Consider the following 14,747-nt stretch of genomic DNA (forward strand, 5'->3'; position numbering starts at 1 on the left):
TCCCACCCTCCCAGGTTGCTCCCCTCCATTCCCTGCTGTTTGCACTTTTTGGGGCTGGAGCTGCAGTGGTGTCCTTGGTTCTGGAAAAGGATTGTTCTGTGTGACTGGGCTGTGAGGAGAACAGCTGACAACACTTTATACAGAGTTCAGTTATATCCTAATGTAGTGCAGAATCTGGAAAATATGAAAGCTCACACTTAAGGCATCAGTGATGTTCAGAATTTCTGTAGTATTCTGTGAAAATGACAGAACCCAGTGAGGCTAATATATAACAGTCCCCTAGTGACTCCGTAGAATAATGATTTTCTTTGAAATATTGAGGTCTGTTGGGCTGATTGGGTTACTTTTCCTGACATCCTGTCATGCTTTCATCCCCCTAAGATGACACACAGCTTTGCAGAGTGGGTGCCACTGATTTCACTGTTTCCTCCCTGCCTTCAGGTTTGAGTTTGGCTGTGATGGTGTTAAGGGCTGTGCAGGACTGCTCTGATTCCCTGGATGTTGTTAAAGACCTTGTGGCAGTCCCAGGCTGATAAAGCCCAAAAGGCACAGTTAGTTTTGGGGGCAGAACCTGCTGGTTCTGGGTCCCCCTTCCAGCTGGACCGGGATCTGTACTGGCCTGAAGTGCCCAGTCCCTGTCCCCAAATGTGTGATGGTCATTCTGTGCCCGTTCCACAGGCTGGGGGAAGGGAAATTGTTGTTCTGGTAGTTCTCCAACCAAGGGTTTCCTTAACTTGAGGAAGCACTTAATGAGTGTTTGGTTTTGTCAGATTGTAGCACTGAATAAAACAAAGGAAAAAATGCGACCTTATCAAGGCAACCAGGAAGATGAAGATCCAGATATTAAAAAAATTAAGAAGGTAAACATGAAGTCTTTTGTGCTTAAAGGGAGGAGGGTGGGGTGAGGGGTGTCCTTCTGTGTTTTGGTCTAGGTTTTATTTTTGTTGTTGTTGTTGTTGTTTGTTTGTTTGGCTTTTTTTTTTTTTTTTTAAGTACAGTCGAATAGCAAGTTTTTCTTTGCCCTGCCCCTACTTAAATCTCTTCAATTACATGTATTTTTGTGCCACACTTTATCTTGTGATGTATTTGCATGAAATCCTTTATGGGACATGTCTGGTTTCTGTCTTTTTTTGGGGTGTGCAGTCTGAGCCAGGGTCAGCCCTGAGCTGGTAACGTAGTGTGAGTTTTCCTTTTCGTGTAGATTAACCATTGTTGCAGAAGCTGGGAATGCCCCTTTTAGTAGCAAGAGAGCTTTGAATCTGTATGTAATTCAGTGTATTCTGTGTCTTGGTCATTTTGACAGCTGGGCCCTTTTTATTTTAAGTTATTTTTTCAGAGTAAACTGATACCAGCGAAATTTTGCACTTCTCATTCAAGATGAATCAAGATCAGGGCACAGACATAATGAAATTTCCTGTGACCAGATGTAGACCTCTTCTGTAATCTTTAATCCACTTGTAACTTCAAAAGATATTATGCTTAGTTAGATTTTTCCATGACATAGAGGTGCTTTTTAAGAATGCCAAACATCTGTCTTTTTGAATACCACGTTTGTTGCCTTGGTGTCTGATACCAAGCAATGTATTGATACCTAGCTTTAAATACCCATACCAATTGTTATCCATTCAAAATGGAAAGCAAAGTGACCTTAAAAAATAAAGAATTCTGCCAATAATGATATTGAGTCTGTGCTGGACTGTGTTACCTGGAGGTATTGCAGGACACCTTTGGGGTATAAGAGAAATGTTCTAGGGGGAGGAAGAAGGAACTGCACTGCTGCTGATGGGAAGGGGACAACACTCCAGCTTGCAGTGAAAGATTCCCTTCTGTGTATGCCATGTTTTACAGTCTGTTTCCTGGCAACAATTATGACCCTTAACAAACAGAAATATATTTAATTACAGTAAAATATATTTTACAAACAGTAAAATATATTTAATTACAGAACAATTATATATCAATAAAGGAACATTTTTATTTCTGCACAAAGACTTTTAATTTTGAGAGTTGTTTCTACAGTGAAGAGCTTATGATAAGTCACGTAATATGTTTTTTTAACTTTCTTTTCCTGCGTGATCCATTTTTAGGTTCAGAGCTTTATGCGGGGCTGGCTGTGCAGAAGAAAATGGAAAACCATTGTCCAAGACTATATTTGTTCTCCTCATGCAGAGAGCATGAGGAAGAGGAACCAGATAGTTTTCAACATGGTGGAGGCTGAGTCTGAGTACGTGCACCAGCTTTATGTCCTGGTGAACTGCTTCCTGCGGCCCCTGAGGATGGCAGCGAGCTCCAAGAAGCCGCCCATCAGCCACGACGATGTCAGCAGCATTTTCCTCAACAGGTAGAGGGGACCTTTTTGGGAATTTTTTTGTTGGTTTGGGAAGTTTCTGTGGCTTTTTGTTTGGGGTTTTTTTTGGTGGGTGTCCCTGAATGCTTGTTCCCATTCTGGTTCAGCTGAAGGCAGAGTCCTGGCTCCTGTTTTGGATCTGGTGCAGGCGGTGTCACTGAGCCAGACACTTTCCAAGGGCTGAAAGGCAAAGGTGCTGCAGATGATGCTGTTGGAAACCAGCATGACCTCTTTACCTCCCTGCATTCTGTGTCTTCCTCTGCTGAAGGCAAAAAAGGACTGATGGTGCTTCTTAGGGCAGTTCCCATAATTTTCTGTCACCTTTCCTGTTTCTTTTTTTCTCTTAAGAGAACAAAACTGGACTTAGTGGCCTCATATGATCCCGATAAGACCACGAGGATGAGAATGTCAAAGCTTCTATTTTCTGTTGTCCTGCCTAAGGAATCTCATTCCCTCTCACTTGTCTTTTCATATCCTGCAAAAAAGGAATTGTTCTTTCATTAGGCATCCAAGTACTGCTGTAATGAGCATGTTCAAGTAGCCCAGGAGGCATCTAACATTAGATACAGGACTGGGATTGCATCCAAGCCTGCCCCAAACTTCTGAGAAACAGAATATATTCCTTTAGTCATGAGGCAGGTTTCCTTTCCCTTGCTAGAATATGAATACGATGTTAGAATATTTATATTGAATACTATGAGTTTTTTAGAAGCAGTGAGCTAGTATTTTTAAACAATGCAATAAAAGGAAGCACTTATTTCCATAACAATAACCGTCTTCTGTTTTTTTTTCTAGCAAAGTGCAAAAGAGGAAGAGATGTTTCTCTGTGAATTATTAATCAGAAAATAAAACCAGAATTGTCTTTTTGTTTGTTTAAATACTTGTTTTTCAGTGAAACAATCATGTTTCTTCATGAGATATTTCACCAGGGCTTAAAAGCAAGAATAGCTAACTGGCCTACCTTAATTCTAGGTAAGATACTTTATTTTCTGTAGGGGTATAACTTTCATATTTATTTTTGAATAATCAGTAGGGATTTTTTTTTTTCCAAAGACATGACTTCTTAAAAGTCCCTTTTGAAAGGAATGTGCATATACAGGATTAAAACCACAAGATGAGGTGTAGTGGGAATCCCATGCGGGCAGTAATGGTCTGTATATGAGAATTCCTCTGCCCTAATCATTGATTAGACTTGTATTTTTGGTGATGCTATCTGACTATTAGGTAATCAGAACAACCATCACTGGGCAGGTGAAAGAGCTATGTTTAATGTTTCTAAATTGTCAGTGTATTGGAAACAGAACTGATTATAGTAATTCACTTCCAGAGAAAACACTGGAAAACATATTTTCTTTAAAAATGTATTTCAATACATGAGTAGCTGGGGAAAAAAAAAGGCATTTTCCTGCTTTTTTTTTAGCTGACTTATTTGACATTCTGCTGCCAATGCTGAACATTTATCAAGAATTTGTTCGGAATCATCAATATAGCCTACAAGTGCTGGCAAACTGTAAGCAAAACAGAGATTTTGACAAACTCTTGAAGCAATATGAAGCCAACCCAGCATGTGAGGGCAGAATGCTGGAAACTTTCCTTACCTACCCCATGTTTCAGGTATTCCCTGTGTATTTTTTGTGTATATTTGGTTTTACTGTTTGGTAGATTCATTTCATGTTACTGACATTGCAATCGATTGAGGGCTCATCTTGCTTAACTAGAAATGCTCTCCTGAAAATTAGTTTGGCGTAATTTATTTTTTGTTACACCAAGACTCTGTCTGTGGGGATCTCCTCCCCAGCTATGCTGGCTCATCTTTGCTCAGTCTCAGGAATGTTGAGGGGGAGTGTGGGATGAGGATGGCACCGAAGAAAATTAGCAGGGAGCAGGTCGTTGACTTGGGACCCCTGGTTATAAAGCCCAGAGAGAGGTGATAGTCAGGAACTTTGAGCACCCATAGGCACCTTACTGGGAATTCATTGGTATCTTTCTCCCTGCTTTGCTCTCGAGTGACTTGGTCTTTAGAAAATGAAAAATAAACTGCAGAAGTTTTGAAAACTCTGCTTGCCCTCCTGATTTTTACTGTGATCTGCCTGGAGTAGACATTTTCTGCTGTTTTAAGATGTCTGTGAAGCACTGGCATGAGAAATTTATGTCTTTTCCATTTAACCTGACATTTTGCTCATCAGAGGAATAGTGAACCCTCTCAGTTTGTGCAGTTTTTGGAAAGCCAGATAGAGAAAAAAAAAATAAAAGGGGCATCAGTGACACTTATGTTGAGGGCAGTTATTCGTATTAGCCTAAGGAGCCATTAGCACCTGCAACAATACTTTTTTAATTTTTGAAGTGTTATATTTTAAAGTTTTTGCGGATTTGGGGTTTCTTTGGGTTGAGTTGAAGCCAGGTCAAGGGAGGGAAGGAAATGGTCCTGTTCCTGGGTGATGAGGAATGTTATTATGTCATTGCTGGTGACTTTCCACATGAGCATTATTTTGCCTCTCCTCCTACATAAATCTTGTTGTGTCAGACCAGTTATGCTGCACCATCACTTGGTTAAAAGCTCTGAAGGGCCCTTCTTTCTCTGGTTAAAAGCTCTGAAGGGTCCTTGTTACCCTGTAGCCTTTAATAATCAAATACTGGACATTCTTCCATCTCCTTTTGTGCAATGTGAATGTTATCTGAATGCGGCCAGGTCACCTGGTATTTTCCATGTCAAAAGAAATTTACATGCTCATAATCTATTAAAATTGAGGGAAGGTATATATGGATTTACTGATATTGTATCTTATTGGTTTCAAGATTCCCAGATATATTATAACACTTCATGAACTTTTGGCTCACACACCACATGAACACGTTGAGAGAAAAAGCCTTGAATTTGCTAAATCTAAACTAGAGGAACTTTCAAGGTAAGATTTTTCTACCTTATCTCTGATATTTTGAATTTAAGGTTTGAAAAGAAAAACCAGTTTTCTTTATTTTTACTTGCTTTTGCTCTTTTAAAAATATATGCATTGTAAAGAAAAGGATCAAACCCAAAACAGAAGATAATGAAAAATAACAAAAATATCTCAGTGTAATATTTTGTCTGTTCTAAATTTTTTTTCTTTTTGGCAAATTTAAATCTCCAAGTGTCTCCTTGTATTTTGATTAGGGAGAATTAAAATCACTATAGAAACCACCTACTCCTGGGTTATGAACAGAGCAGTTCTCTTTACATAAAGAAATTTTATTTTTCTTAATTTAAAGAGAGAAGAGGATTTTAAATAATTATGGTCTTGGAAAGCACCTAGTTCTCTGTCTGTGTTATAATTTTAGTGTGCTAGTGTGCAAAGTGAATTTCATATTTGCTTTAAATCATGCCAGATAAGCAGGAACTAAAGATATATTCTGAGAACTTTTGCTCCCTGTGGAAACCTGCACAATGAAGCTCTTCCCTGAACCCCCAGACCTCTCTCAGATGTTCCTCTCATCAGCCCAGTGGGAAATGTGTTTCTCCTGTCTGGGAAAAGCAGTTTTCTGCTGAGAACAAAGAGACCATGAGTGAACTCCAGGATATAAATATTCAGTGTCTGGAGTATTCACTTAAGATGTGCTTGGAGAATATTTACTTGTAAAAGATCTGCACGAGCAGATAAATCAGCTTTGGACTGGCTTCATCACGTAAGTCAGAGTTCACTGCTGATGCATCTGATTCACCACTGAACACTCAGAAGTGTCTGTGGAGTCTGAGACTGACTGATCCTCTCTGCTCATAAAGTCAGTAGAGACCATAAATGTAAAATTAACTGACTCATTTCCATCCCTTTAAGGTAGTTCTGAGGGAGGGGGAGATTCCAGGAAGTGCAGTCCAGTCTCACTTTAGGAAAATATAATTGCAAGAGCATATAAACTCCTGGATTTGTTTCAGCACCAAAAAAAAAAAAAATTATAAAATCTGTATTTTTCTCTGTAAGGGGAGAATGCCTATAGGAAGAACAATAGAAAAAGGAAATGTTGAAATATCAAAGCTGTGGTTGTTGAGGAAAAGGAAAGGAAATTTCAGGAAAGGAAAGGAAATTTCAGGAAAGGAAAGGAAATTTCAGGAAAGGGGAAAGGAAAGGAAATTTCAGGAAAGGAAAGGAAATTTCAGGAAAGGAAATTTCAGGAAATTTCAGGAAAGGGGAAAAGAAAGGAAAGGAAATTTCAGGAAAGGAAAGGAAATTTCAGGAAAGGGGAAAAGAAAGGAAAGGAAATTTCAGGAAAGGAAAGTTCAGGAAATTTCAGGAAAGGGGAAAAGAAAGGAAAGGAAATTTCAGGAAAGGAAATTTCAGGAAAGGAAATTTCAGGAAAGGAAAGGAAATTTCAGGAAAGGAAAGGAAATTTCAGGAAAGGAAATTTCAGGAAATTTCAGGAAATTTCAGGAAAGGGGAAAGGAAAGGGGAAAGGAAAGAATACATTGAATTCTATCCTGAAACAGGGACAGAGGAGGACCCTAAAGCCATGGAAAGGAAATCTTAAATATGCCCTACACAATTCTAGGCAACACTTTCCTGTTTGTGCACTAAGGATCAGGTTCTCTTCTATCAGCTGTGAAGTGTTTGTAGCTCGGTGGCATCTGTCAGATGTGCTCAGGAACAGTCACTAATCTGCCAAATTGGCTCCACTGCTGAAAAATCAAAATGATCACAAGAATGGTTTGAAAAGGAGAGGAAAAAAGGCAGCAGACCTGCACTGGAGTGATGAGGCACTGGGTGGGTAGATCTGTAGCAGGTGGTGAAGGGCATGCACTGTGTCTTCAGAGACTCAGCAGGTGTGAGGCACGTTTTGGGGAGATAAAGTGCATTTTTGTCCCCAACAGAGTGATGCACGACGAGGTGAGTGACACAGAGAACATCCGGAAGAACCTGGCCATAGAGAGGACCATAGTGGAGGGCTGTGACATATTGCTAGATACCAGCCAAACCTTTATACGCCAAGGTAAGACATTCCTCTGCAAAGCTGCCCAAAAATCATGAAAAATACTGCACTGAAGGCAGCAGGGCTCACACTGCCGTCATCAGGCTGGGCACTGCACCGGGCACTTGTCAGCATCCTGAGCCTGCCCCCTGTCCCTGCAGGGTGAGTCACAAAGTGCCCTGAAAACTGGTGATTTTGGGCCGTGGTTGGACCTCAGTTCTGTGCTGCTTTCTGCAGAAAAATCAGCAGCACGTGAGTGGCAAAGCCCCCATGAGATTGTGATTCTCATTCTGCCTGGACTGTGGTCCCAAGGGGATGGAGAAGGGGAAGAGCAGCACTTTTCTCCTCTCTGCCTATTGATGGCAGCTTTGGAAACTCTTTCTGTTGAAAATCAGTTACAGCAGAGGTGGAATTTGTTGTTAAGTTCCCAAAAACTCTGCTAGAATAACATTTCCATTTTAAATAAGGGATTTTAAATAAGGGACAGGGGTTTTTGCCAGGAACTGCAAATTGGTTGCAATTCTTACTTGGTGATGTTTACTTTAGCTTATTTTTCTCCCATTTATATAATATTTTACTTTTGGATCTCTTGAAGCCAGTTACTGGGTTTGTACAAAATAGCTACAGATCTGTACTGCAGGATTATGACAGGTTTTGCTCCTTTGTGCTGAAAAGCATTAAAAATACTCAGGAAAGGTTAGGAATATAATTTAGGTGCATCCCTTCCTCAAACTTTTCCAGATAACCTCAGCAGAACATCTGGTATTTGATGGGGCCATATTGCACTTGGTAATTAATAGGTTTTCTGTACATTTTGTAATGCATTTTATGCTGTTTCTGTAGTTATGTGGCCAAACTATGAATTTTCTCTAATAACTTCCAATATTATTTTTACAGTACACTAACAATACTGTTTTTACAAACCCTATTAAATTACTTGATTCTTCATTACATGCATTCATTTTAATCTCTGAGGTGTTTTAAGAGTTATGAATATGGCTTTCAGGAAAAAACCAAGTTGTTTTGCACCCACAGCCAAAAAATTATAATGCTGTGATTATCCTAGGTTGACTTGTACTATGAAATATAATTAAAGTTTAGAATTTTTTTAAAGATTATTACAATATGTAATACAAATATGTATTTTTATTTATTGGGGTTTTCCCATTAAGACTGACTGACAGTGTTTTGTCTGTGTACCCACTGCTTCAAAAGTAAAATTTAGAATTTTTTTCTGTGGGAATCAATCTGTACAAATTACTGTTGTCTTGTTAGTCCCAAGGCCAAACCCTGTAAGTAAATTAAATTCAGATTTATTTCTAGGCACACAGTCAGAGGGCAGTGGTCAGGAGTCTGTGTTACAGAAGGTTGTATCAGCTTATCTGGTGGAACATCCACTGCCTGTGATTCTTGCAAGGGCAGAAATCTGAATAAAGCAAATGAAGTAATGGAGCCCATTTTCCTTTTACATCTGACAGTGGGGTCACGTTGGCATGGTGTCCATCTCCTCTGGTTTCAGTAAGGCTTCCATTTGTTGTCTTGATTAATGTAGATGGGCACAGGAACCTCTTTTCCAGCTTAAAACAGGAGAGAGGAGCCACTACCTTTGTTCAGGCTTTTTTTGTGGATGTTAATGGCAACTTTTTTATGTGTTACAGACTTATTATTTTTAAGAAGAGATTGATTCTGTTGAGTTGTGCATGTTGAGAGCACAGGAACTGTCCCTGGCAGTGTTTTGCAATGCAGATTGTGAATTCTCATTCGAGTTTCTTGGGGTCTGATTTTCCCTGCCTCTCACTTAGGTACAGATTTTATAGTCAGGCACGCAAACAAGTGAGGAATGTTTTCTTTGTGAGGCTGAAGGACACTCAGGGAGTCTGAAATGTGTTGACATACAAACAGCTGAGCACCCCAAGCCCCTCTGTTGCCTTCAAACACCCTGATGCTTCTACCGTCAGCTGCTGTGAATTTACCTCTGCTGATAAAGATATTGTAACCACAAAATCATGCTGAAGCTGGAAGGGACTTTGGAAATTACCTATTCCAGTCTCAAAGCAGCACCAGCTGGAGGAGGTTGGTTTCTGCCATGCCCAGTCAGTATTTTATTCTTTCCAAGGACAAAGAGACCACAGCCTCCCTGAATGAGCAACCTCTTCCAGTGTTTAACACTCTGAGAAGTAAAACAAGCCAAAAACCTCCAGCACGGGGAAACCCAGACTGAGCTGGTAAATCAGACAGCTCAGTGTAGACTTCTGAATGCTTGGGTTTGTTTGTAAATCCAGCCTTTTATATTCCTTGGATTGAGCAAAGGCTGAGAAGGGTGACTGTTGAAGCATTAAAGTGCTGAAAGTGCTTAAGGCCTGAGGCTGGATAAAAATTCATGGGATTACACTATTGTCCAAACTGTACTGTTAATGAATGTTCTAAAATTAGCTTCACTTGCTCATTGCATCTGTACATTGGCCAATCGTGGCCATTTTTTTTCCTTAAGAGGAAAAAGTCTGTGGTAGAGCCAATGCCCAGTTTTGTTAACCACTAAAGCCTGATGAGAATGCCCAAGGTCCTTGTTTGGGGTCAGCCATGCAGTCTGTGTAGGAGATGTGTTCCTCTCTGCACGTTTGAAATAGATAAAATGCAGTCTGTGTTTTCTGCTTTTAGAGAGAGGTTTGCTCTCTATTACCTTATTAACAGTATTTCAGCTCTGTGCAAGAATATTGTTTAACCTCAGCCCATTATGGCATTACAGAGCATGTTAGTCCTGAAAGCATTCCAATGAAAGTAAAAATAAATAAATAAACAAAAATTACCAGTGACCTTACTTCTGTAAGAATATCATATTTATAGGTACTATTACTTTACTAAGCAAAGCAGAAACAAAATGTACAGATTGAATATTGCTTCCCTAAATGTGTAGATGGAATTTTAGGGCTAAAAGTACCCAGGGAATTTTGTCTGGGAGTTGTTTTGAACATGCTGGCCTTGCAGCGTGGCTTGAGGGACAGTCAGTGTAACACGGAAAAGTCATGGTTCCAACACATGGAAATGATCTCCTCCCTCTCTCCTACAGCTGAAGCAGGTTGGCTGCTTGTCCAGGGGAAATGCACAACAGCCAGTAAATATTTATGGGTTTGGGTCAGAATGTAAGTGAATCTGAAATGTTCCAAACTCCTCTGCAAAATTCTAGAGCATAACTTCACTGTTGTGTTTCGGTGACACAAGTTGTGTTATACATTTAGTCTAAGTGTGAAATGTCTGTCAGAGAACACTGTTCTCTGGCAAATTTACTGCTGTGTAATTTCCCACGTCAGTAGAACTTTATATATTAATAATTTAAGACTACTTAAATATATATAGAGAGAGCTAAGTGTAGAAAAAATGTAGATAAATAGCACCTTTCTCAGTTACTGCAATTTCTCTGTTTGTTAATTTAAGATTGCGGATGTGAACTTTCAGAAAGATAATCCTTTTGACAACACAGAGTAAGAGTTGCTAATCTAATATTCCATGGATAATTCTGTCAGGCTAACGTTGTGTCAGGGTGCCACCACTACTTCGAGCTTTGATGCAGCTGTGCCACTTCGTATCTGGAAGGGGCAGGTCAGAGCCTTCTCCTCCTGCTTGTTCTGCTGTGCAGCTCCCTTTTGCATCATCAGTTTCTTGGTGCTTTCATGACCTTGCTCCTATCGGGGAGCTAAATCAGCTGCCTCTTCCCAGCATTATTTTCATGCTGCTTTAGCTGTGTGAGTACCTGATGCTGGAACAAGGCACGAGCCAGTGTAAAGGTAATAGTGAGGAGAGATGTGTGGGAAGGAGACTAGGAGGTCTCTCGGCTGCCCTGTCTGCTAACAGCAAGTTGTATGGTAGAAATATTTCTGTTTAATCTACAGAGGAGTTGCACTTCACCGCCAAATTTAACTCCTGCTTCAAATTTGGAGGTGATACACATGGTGGGATCAATCTGGAAAAGTTGGTCACAGACTGAGATGTGAAACAGCAAGAGAAGCAGAGCTGTCCCCAGCCTGGAGCTCTGCAAAGCAAAATTCAGGCTTATGCAAGCAGGTTCAATTTAGTTCGGGAGTGTTTTACTGGCAACACATTTCAGATGAGCTGTGGAGCACTGACAATTATGCAGTACAAGATGAGAAGAAGAGATATGCTTCATTTCCATCTCTCTTGTACATGGGCACACACACAAACTCTTTTCCATCAAAAAGAACTTTCCATTCTCTGTCTCTTTGGTTTGGAAGTGTCTTTTGCAAGTGTAGTGGCTGTCAGAGTGGTGTTTGCTGTTCAGCCGCGTTTTCTGATCAATGGCCTCTTGGCGTGTTTAATTGCTTAATCAGCCCTGGATCTAATCCTGCCATGTGCACTAATGTTAGTCTAGACTGTATTTGACTCTATTTATGATAACAAAAAAAAGGGAATCTGTGCAGTAAAAAAGAGATTGACTTGTTCTTGAAAGAGACGCTGATACACATTGATACTGGAATGAAGAGTTGTGTTAATAATATAATAGTGTTCAATGAATTAACAGTTTGAACATTACCTACTAAATATTATTGTAGTACAGTAAATTTTGCACCTTCATTACCAGGTTCCCTTATCCAGGTCCCCTCAGTTGAGAGGGGAAAGCTGAGTAAAGTTCGCCTGGGCTCATTGTCTTTGAAGAAAGAAGGAGAAAGACAATGCTTCTTATTTACAAAACACTTCTTAATTTGTACAAGAAGTTCAGGAGGAAAACTGCATCTTCTTAAGGTATGGACTTCATATTATGATTTAATTGTATTAAGTTTAAATGTTGGCAGTTCATCTTTGGTGAACTGCCAACATTTTGCTGTTTTATGGGTTTCATGTGAGCTTTGCATTAGTGGTTATAAACAAAAGTGGGGTGGTGCACAATGTTTAGCTGCTTTATCTTTTCATTGCAAATAACAGAATTCAGTCAATTTCCTTTTTTTAGACCCAGTTAATTCTAGTAAACTGGAGATTAGGAACAAGGCATTGATGTATCTATTTGTTTGAAATGGTGAATAAATTCAGTGTATGTAGCACTGAATTTAAGTCAGTTTTCAGTGCATAAATCAGTCAGTACAACCCTGCAGAATTGCCAAAGAACATTTTCCAGAGCTCTAATAAAATTAATTTTCAAAGTCAATTCAGTTTTCATGAACAGCATGTTCTCTTAAAATAAAATGTCATCTAAGAACAATCTAGTTATATTTGTTGAGAATCTGTCTTTCATAGTGCTGGCTTGTGGGTAAGGAGATGTTGATAGTTCATGGAGTTGGTTATGTTGAATGGAATTTTAATTTGGCATACCAAGAGGTTATTAAGGGTCATGTACTTTACCACTTTGCACCTCTTACATAGTTCAAGTACTTATGCAAAATAAATAGAGTCTAACAGAACCTTTAAGAAAACTTGTATGTATTTCACTTACATTCAGAAGATGAAATTCTAGTTCATTTTTTTGGAACTTGTGAGCAAGTCTGTGTGTGCCATAAATTAAAGCATGATAAAAGTGAAAGAAGTTTTGTGCATTGTACTATTAATCTGCTGGATTCGGAAAAAACATTATATTTAATCAGTTTGAGTTTAGTTCTTTAAGGAAAAAATGTGCATCATGAAATTGATGTATCTTCCTTAGAGCTCTGAGTAATGTAAAATGTTAGAGTCAGGCCTGTCAACATTTAAAAAAACCTGTGACAAATGGGAATAAATAACATTTGTGTGAAATGTGCTTTGTTTCCACAGACAGGAGGTGTTCTGTCTCTGATAGAATGCACTCTGGTCGAGGAGACAGAAGCGAGTGATGATGATTGTAAGTTAAATTCAGCTGTCAGTAGTAAGTACAGTTTCTAGTTTCCTAAAATTAGTACCTTTTTCTATTTTTTTCATAAGAGCAAATAGATATGTTGTTGTGAAACCAGTAGAATACAGTGTAAAACTCATCCATTAAAATTGCTGTTCTACTAATGGACATGCTGGCTTGGATGGGGCATTGTTTTGTTGTATTTGTTGCTGCTGTTAACACCCCTTACTGGATTTTCAAGAGGGTTGGCTGGAGAAATGTGGCTTTTGTATTCAAGCTCACCCAGAGCATCTCAGGGAAAAAAAAAAAATTAAAATTAAAAAAAAAGGAAATAAGCCTTAAATAAGCTGCATAATAATTTGCTTTCTGGAATACATGGGAGTTGACTGATTTGGAAGAATTAATGGGAACTTTTGGCCTTGGGCTCCCCACAAATCTGGAGTGCAAGCTTATTCAAATGGCATTACAAAATACAGTCTCAGGCTGGTTTTATTGTTACTCCTTTTGTTTTCCATCCTGCAGTTTGTCAAGTTTTGCACTTGAATTGTGAAAGTAGTTTTATTAATTTGAGTGATACTTGTAGTATGGTGAGGATGTATTAGCATACAAGTGTTATAAGAAACTTTATATTGAAGAGCAAATCCCAATATGTGAACAACAAAATGAGTTGTTGGATACCTAATTGGATTTGCTCTTTATCAGCAAGATGTTTTATAGCTTTTCCATTGTAAATGAAATCACTGTTTTCTTTGCCCTATGCTATGATGTTTCATGGTGTGACTTTTTTTCTCCCCCTCTGGCTCTAAAGCAAAAGGCTCTGGGCAAGTTTTTGGACACTTGGATTTCAAGCTGATAGTGGAGCCCACGGATGCTCCTCCTTTCACTGTTGTCCTTTTGGCCCCATCACGGCAGGAGAAAGCTGCGTGGACAAGTGACATCAGTCAGGTACCTCAGTGCTTCTCTTTCTTGGTTTGAAAAGCTAGGTGACTGCTGAGGGAGGCAGGAGCCTCCCTTGGAATGGAAAATGCAAACCCCCTCCCTCTGATTTATTGTAATTTTGAAATTAAGGGTCTCTCAGGCAAAGATATGGGAGCAGGAATAACAGTTCTTCACCAGGAAAATGAACAATACAAATGCAATAGCACAAAGCAACCCACAGCCAGAGCGATCACAGCCCCTGCCCCACAGTGCCAGGGCGGTGCCCCAGCCCCATGCCACGGGGGCTCAGCCCTCCTGCAGTGCCAGCTGTGGCTCTGCTGCAGCAGGGATCCTGCACGAGGGGGGAGTTTTCCTCTGCAGCTCCAGGGCTGCTGCAGATGGGCCTGGGCTCCCTCTGGCCGTGCAGGGCAGCAGAAAGCTGCTCCTCTGGCAGGGCAGGGGGCAGAGGCTGCTGGGCTGTCCCAAAGCTCAGATTGGATCCAGGCAGGAATGCTTGGCTCCTCCCCTGGGCGGGGCATCTCCCCATGGGATGCTGGGATTGGATCAGCCCTGCAGGGACACTCCCTGGCCACGGACAGAAGGTGATTAATGATGAATGGGCCGTGGACAGAAGGTGATTAATGATGAATGGGCCGTGGACAGAAGGTGATTAATGATGAATGGGCCGTGGACAGAAGGTGATTAATGATGAATGGGCCGTGGACAGCAGAGAGC

General features: G+C 40.1%; 1 protein-coding gene across 1 annotated transcript in view; it reads left to right on the forward strand.

Annotated features, from left to right (window-relative positions):
* The window catches only part of RASGRF2 (Ras protein specific guanine nucleotide releasing factor 2), a 122,335-nt gene that overhangs the window by 48,996 nt on the left and 58,592 nt on the right, over window positions 1–14,747 (forward strand). Inside the window, exons 4-12 of the mRNA XM_059492233.1 lie at window positions 771–860; window positions 2,088–2,341; window positions 3,240–3,319; window positions 3,768–3,961; window positions 5,144–5,253; window positions 7,185–7,303; window positions 11,877–12,037; window positions 13,037–13,103; window positions 13,903–14,039. Of these exons, the coding sequence (XP_059348216.1) occupies window positions 771–860; window positions 2,088–2,341; window positions 3,240–3,319; window positions 3,768–3,961; window positions 5,144–5,253; window positions 7,185–7,303; window positions 11,877–12,037; window positions 13,037–13,103; window positions 13,903–14,039 (1,212 nt within the window). The remainder of the gene's footprint in view (window positions 1–770; window positions 861–2,087; window positions 2,342–3,239; window positions 3,320–3,767; window positions 3,962–5,143; window positions 5,254–7,184; window positions 7,304–11,876; window positions 12,038–13,036; window positions 13,104–13,902; window positions 14,040–14,747) is intronic.

This window comes from Ammospiza nelsoni, chromosome Z (assembly GCF_027579445.1).
Source record: "Ammospiza nelsoni isolate bAmmNel1 chromosome Z, bAmmNel1.pri, whole genome shotgun sequence".
In the NCBI taxonomy this organism is placed as follows: domain Eukaryota; kingdom Metazoa; phylum Chordata; class Aves; order Passeriformes; family Passerellidae; genus Ammospiza; species Ammospiza nelsoni.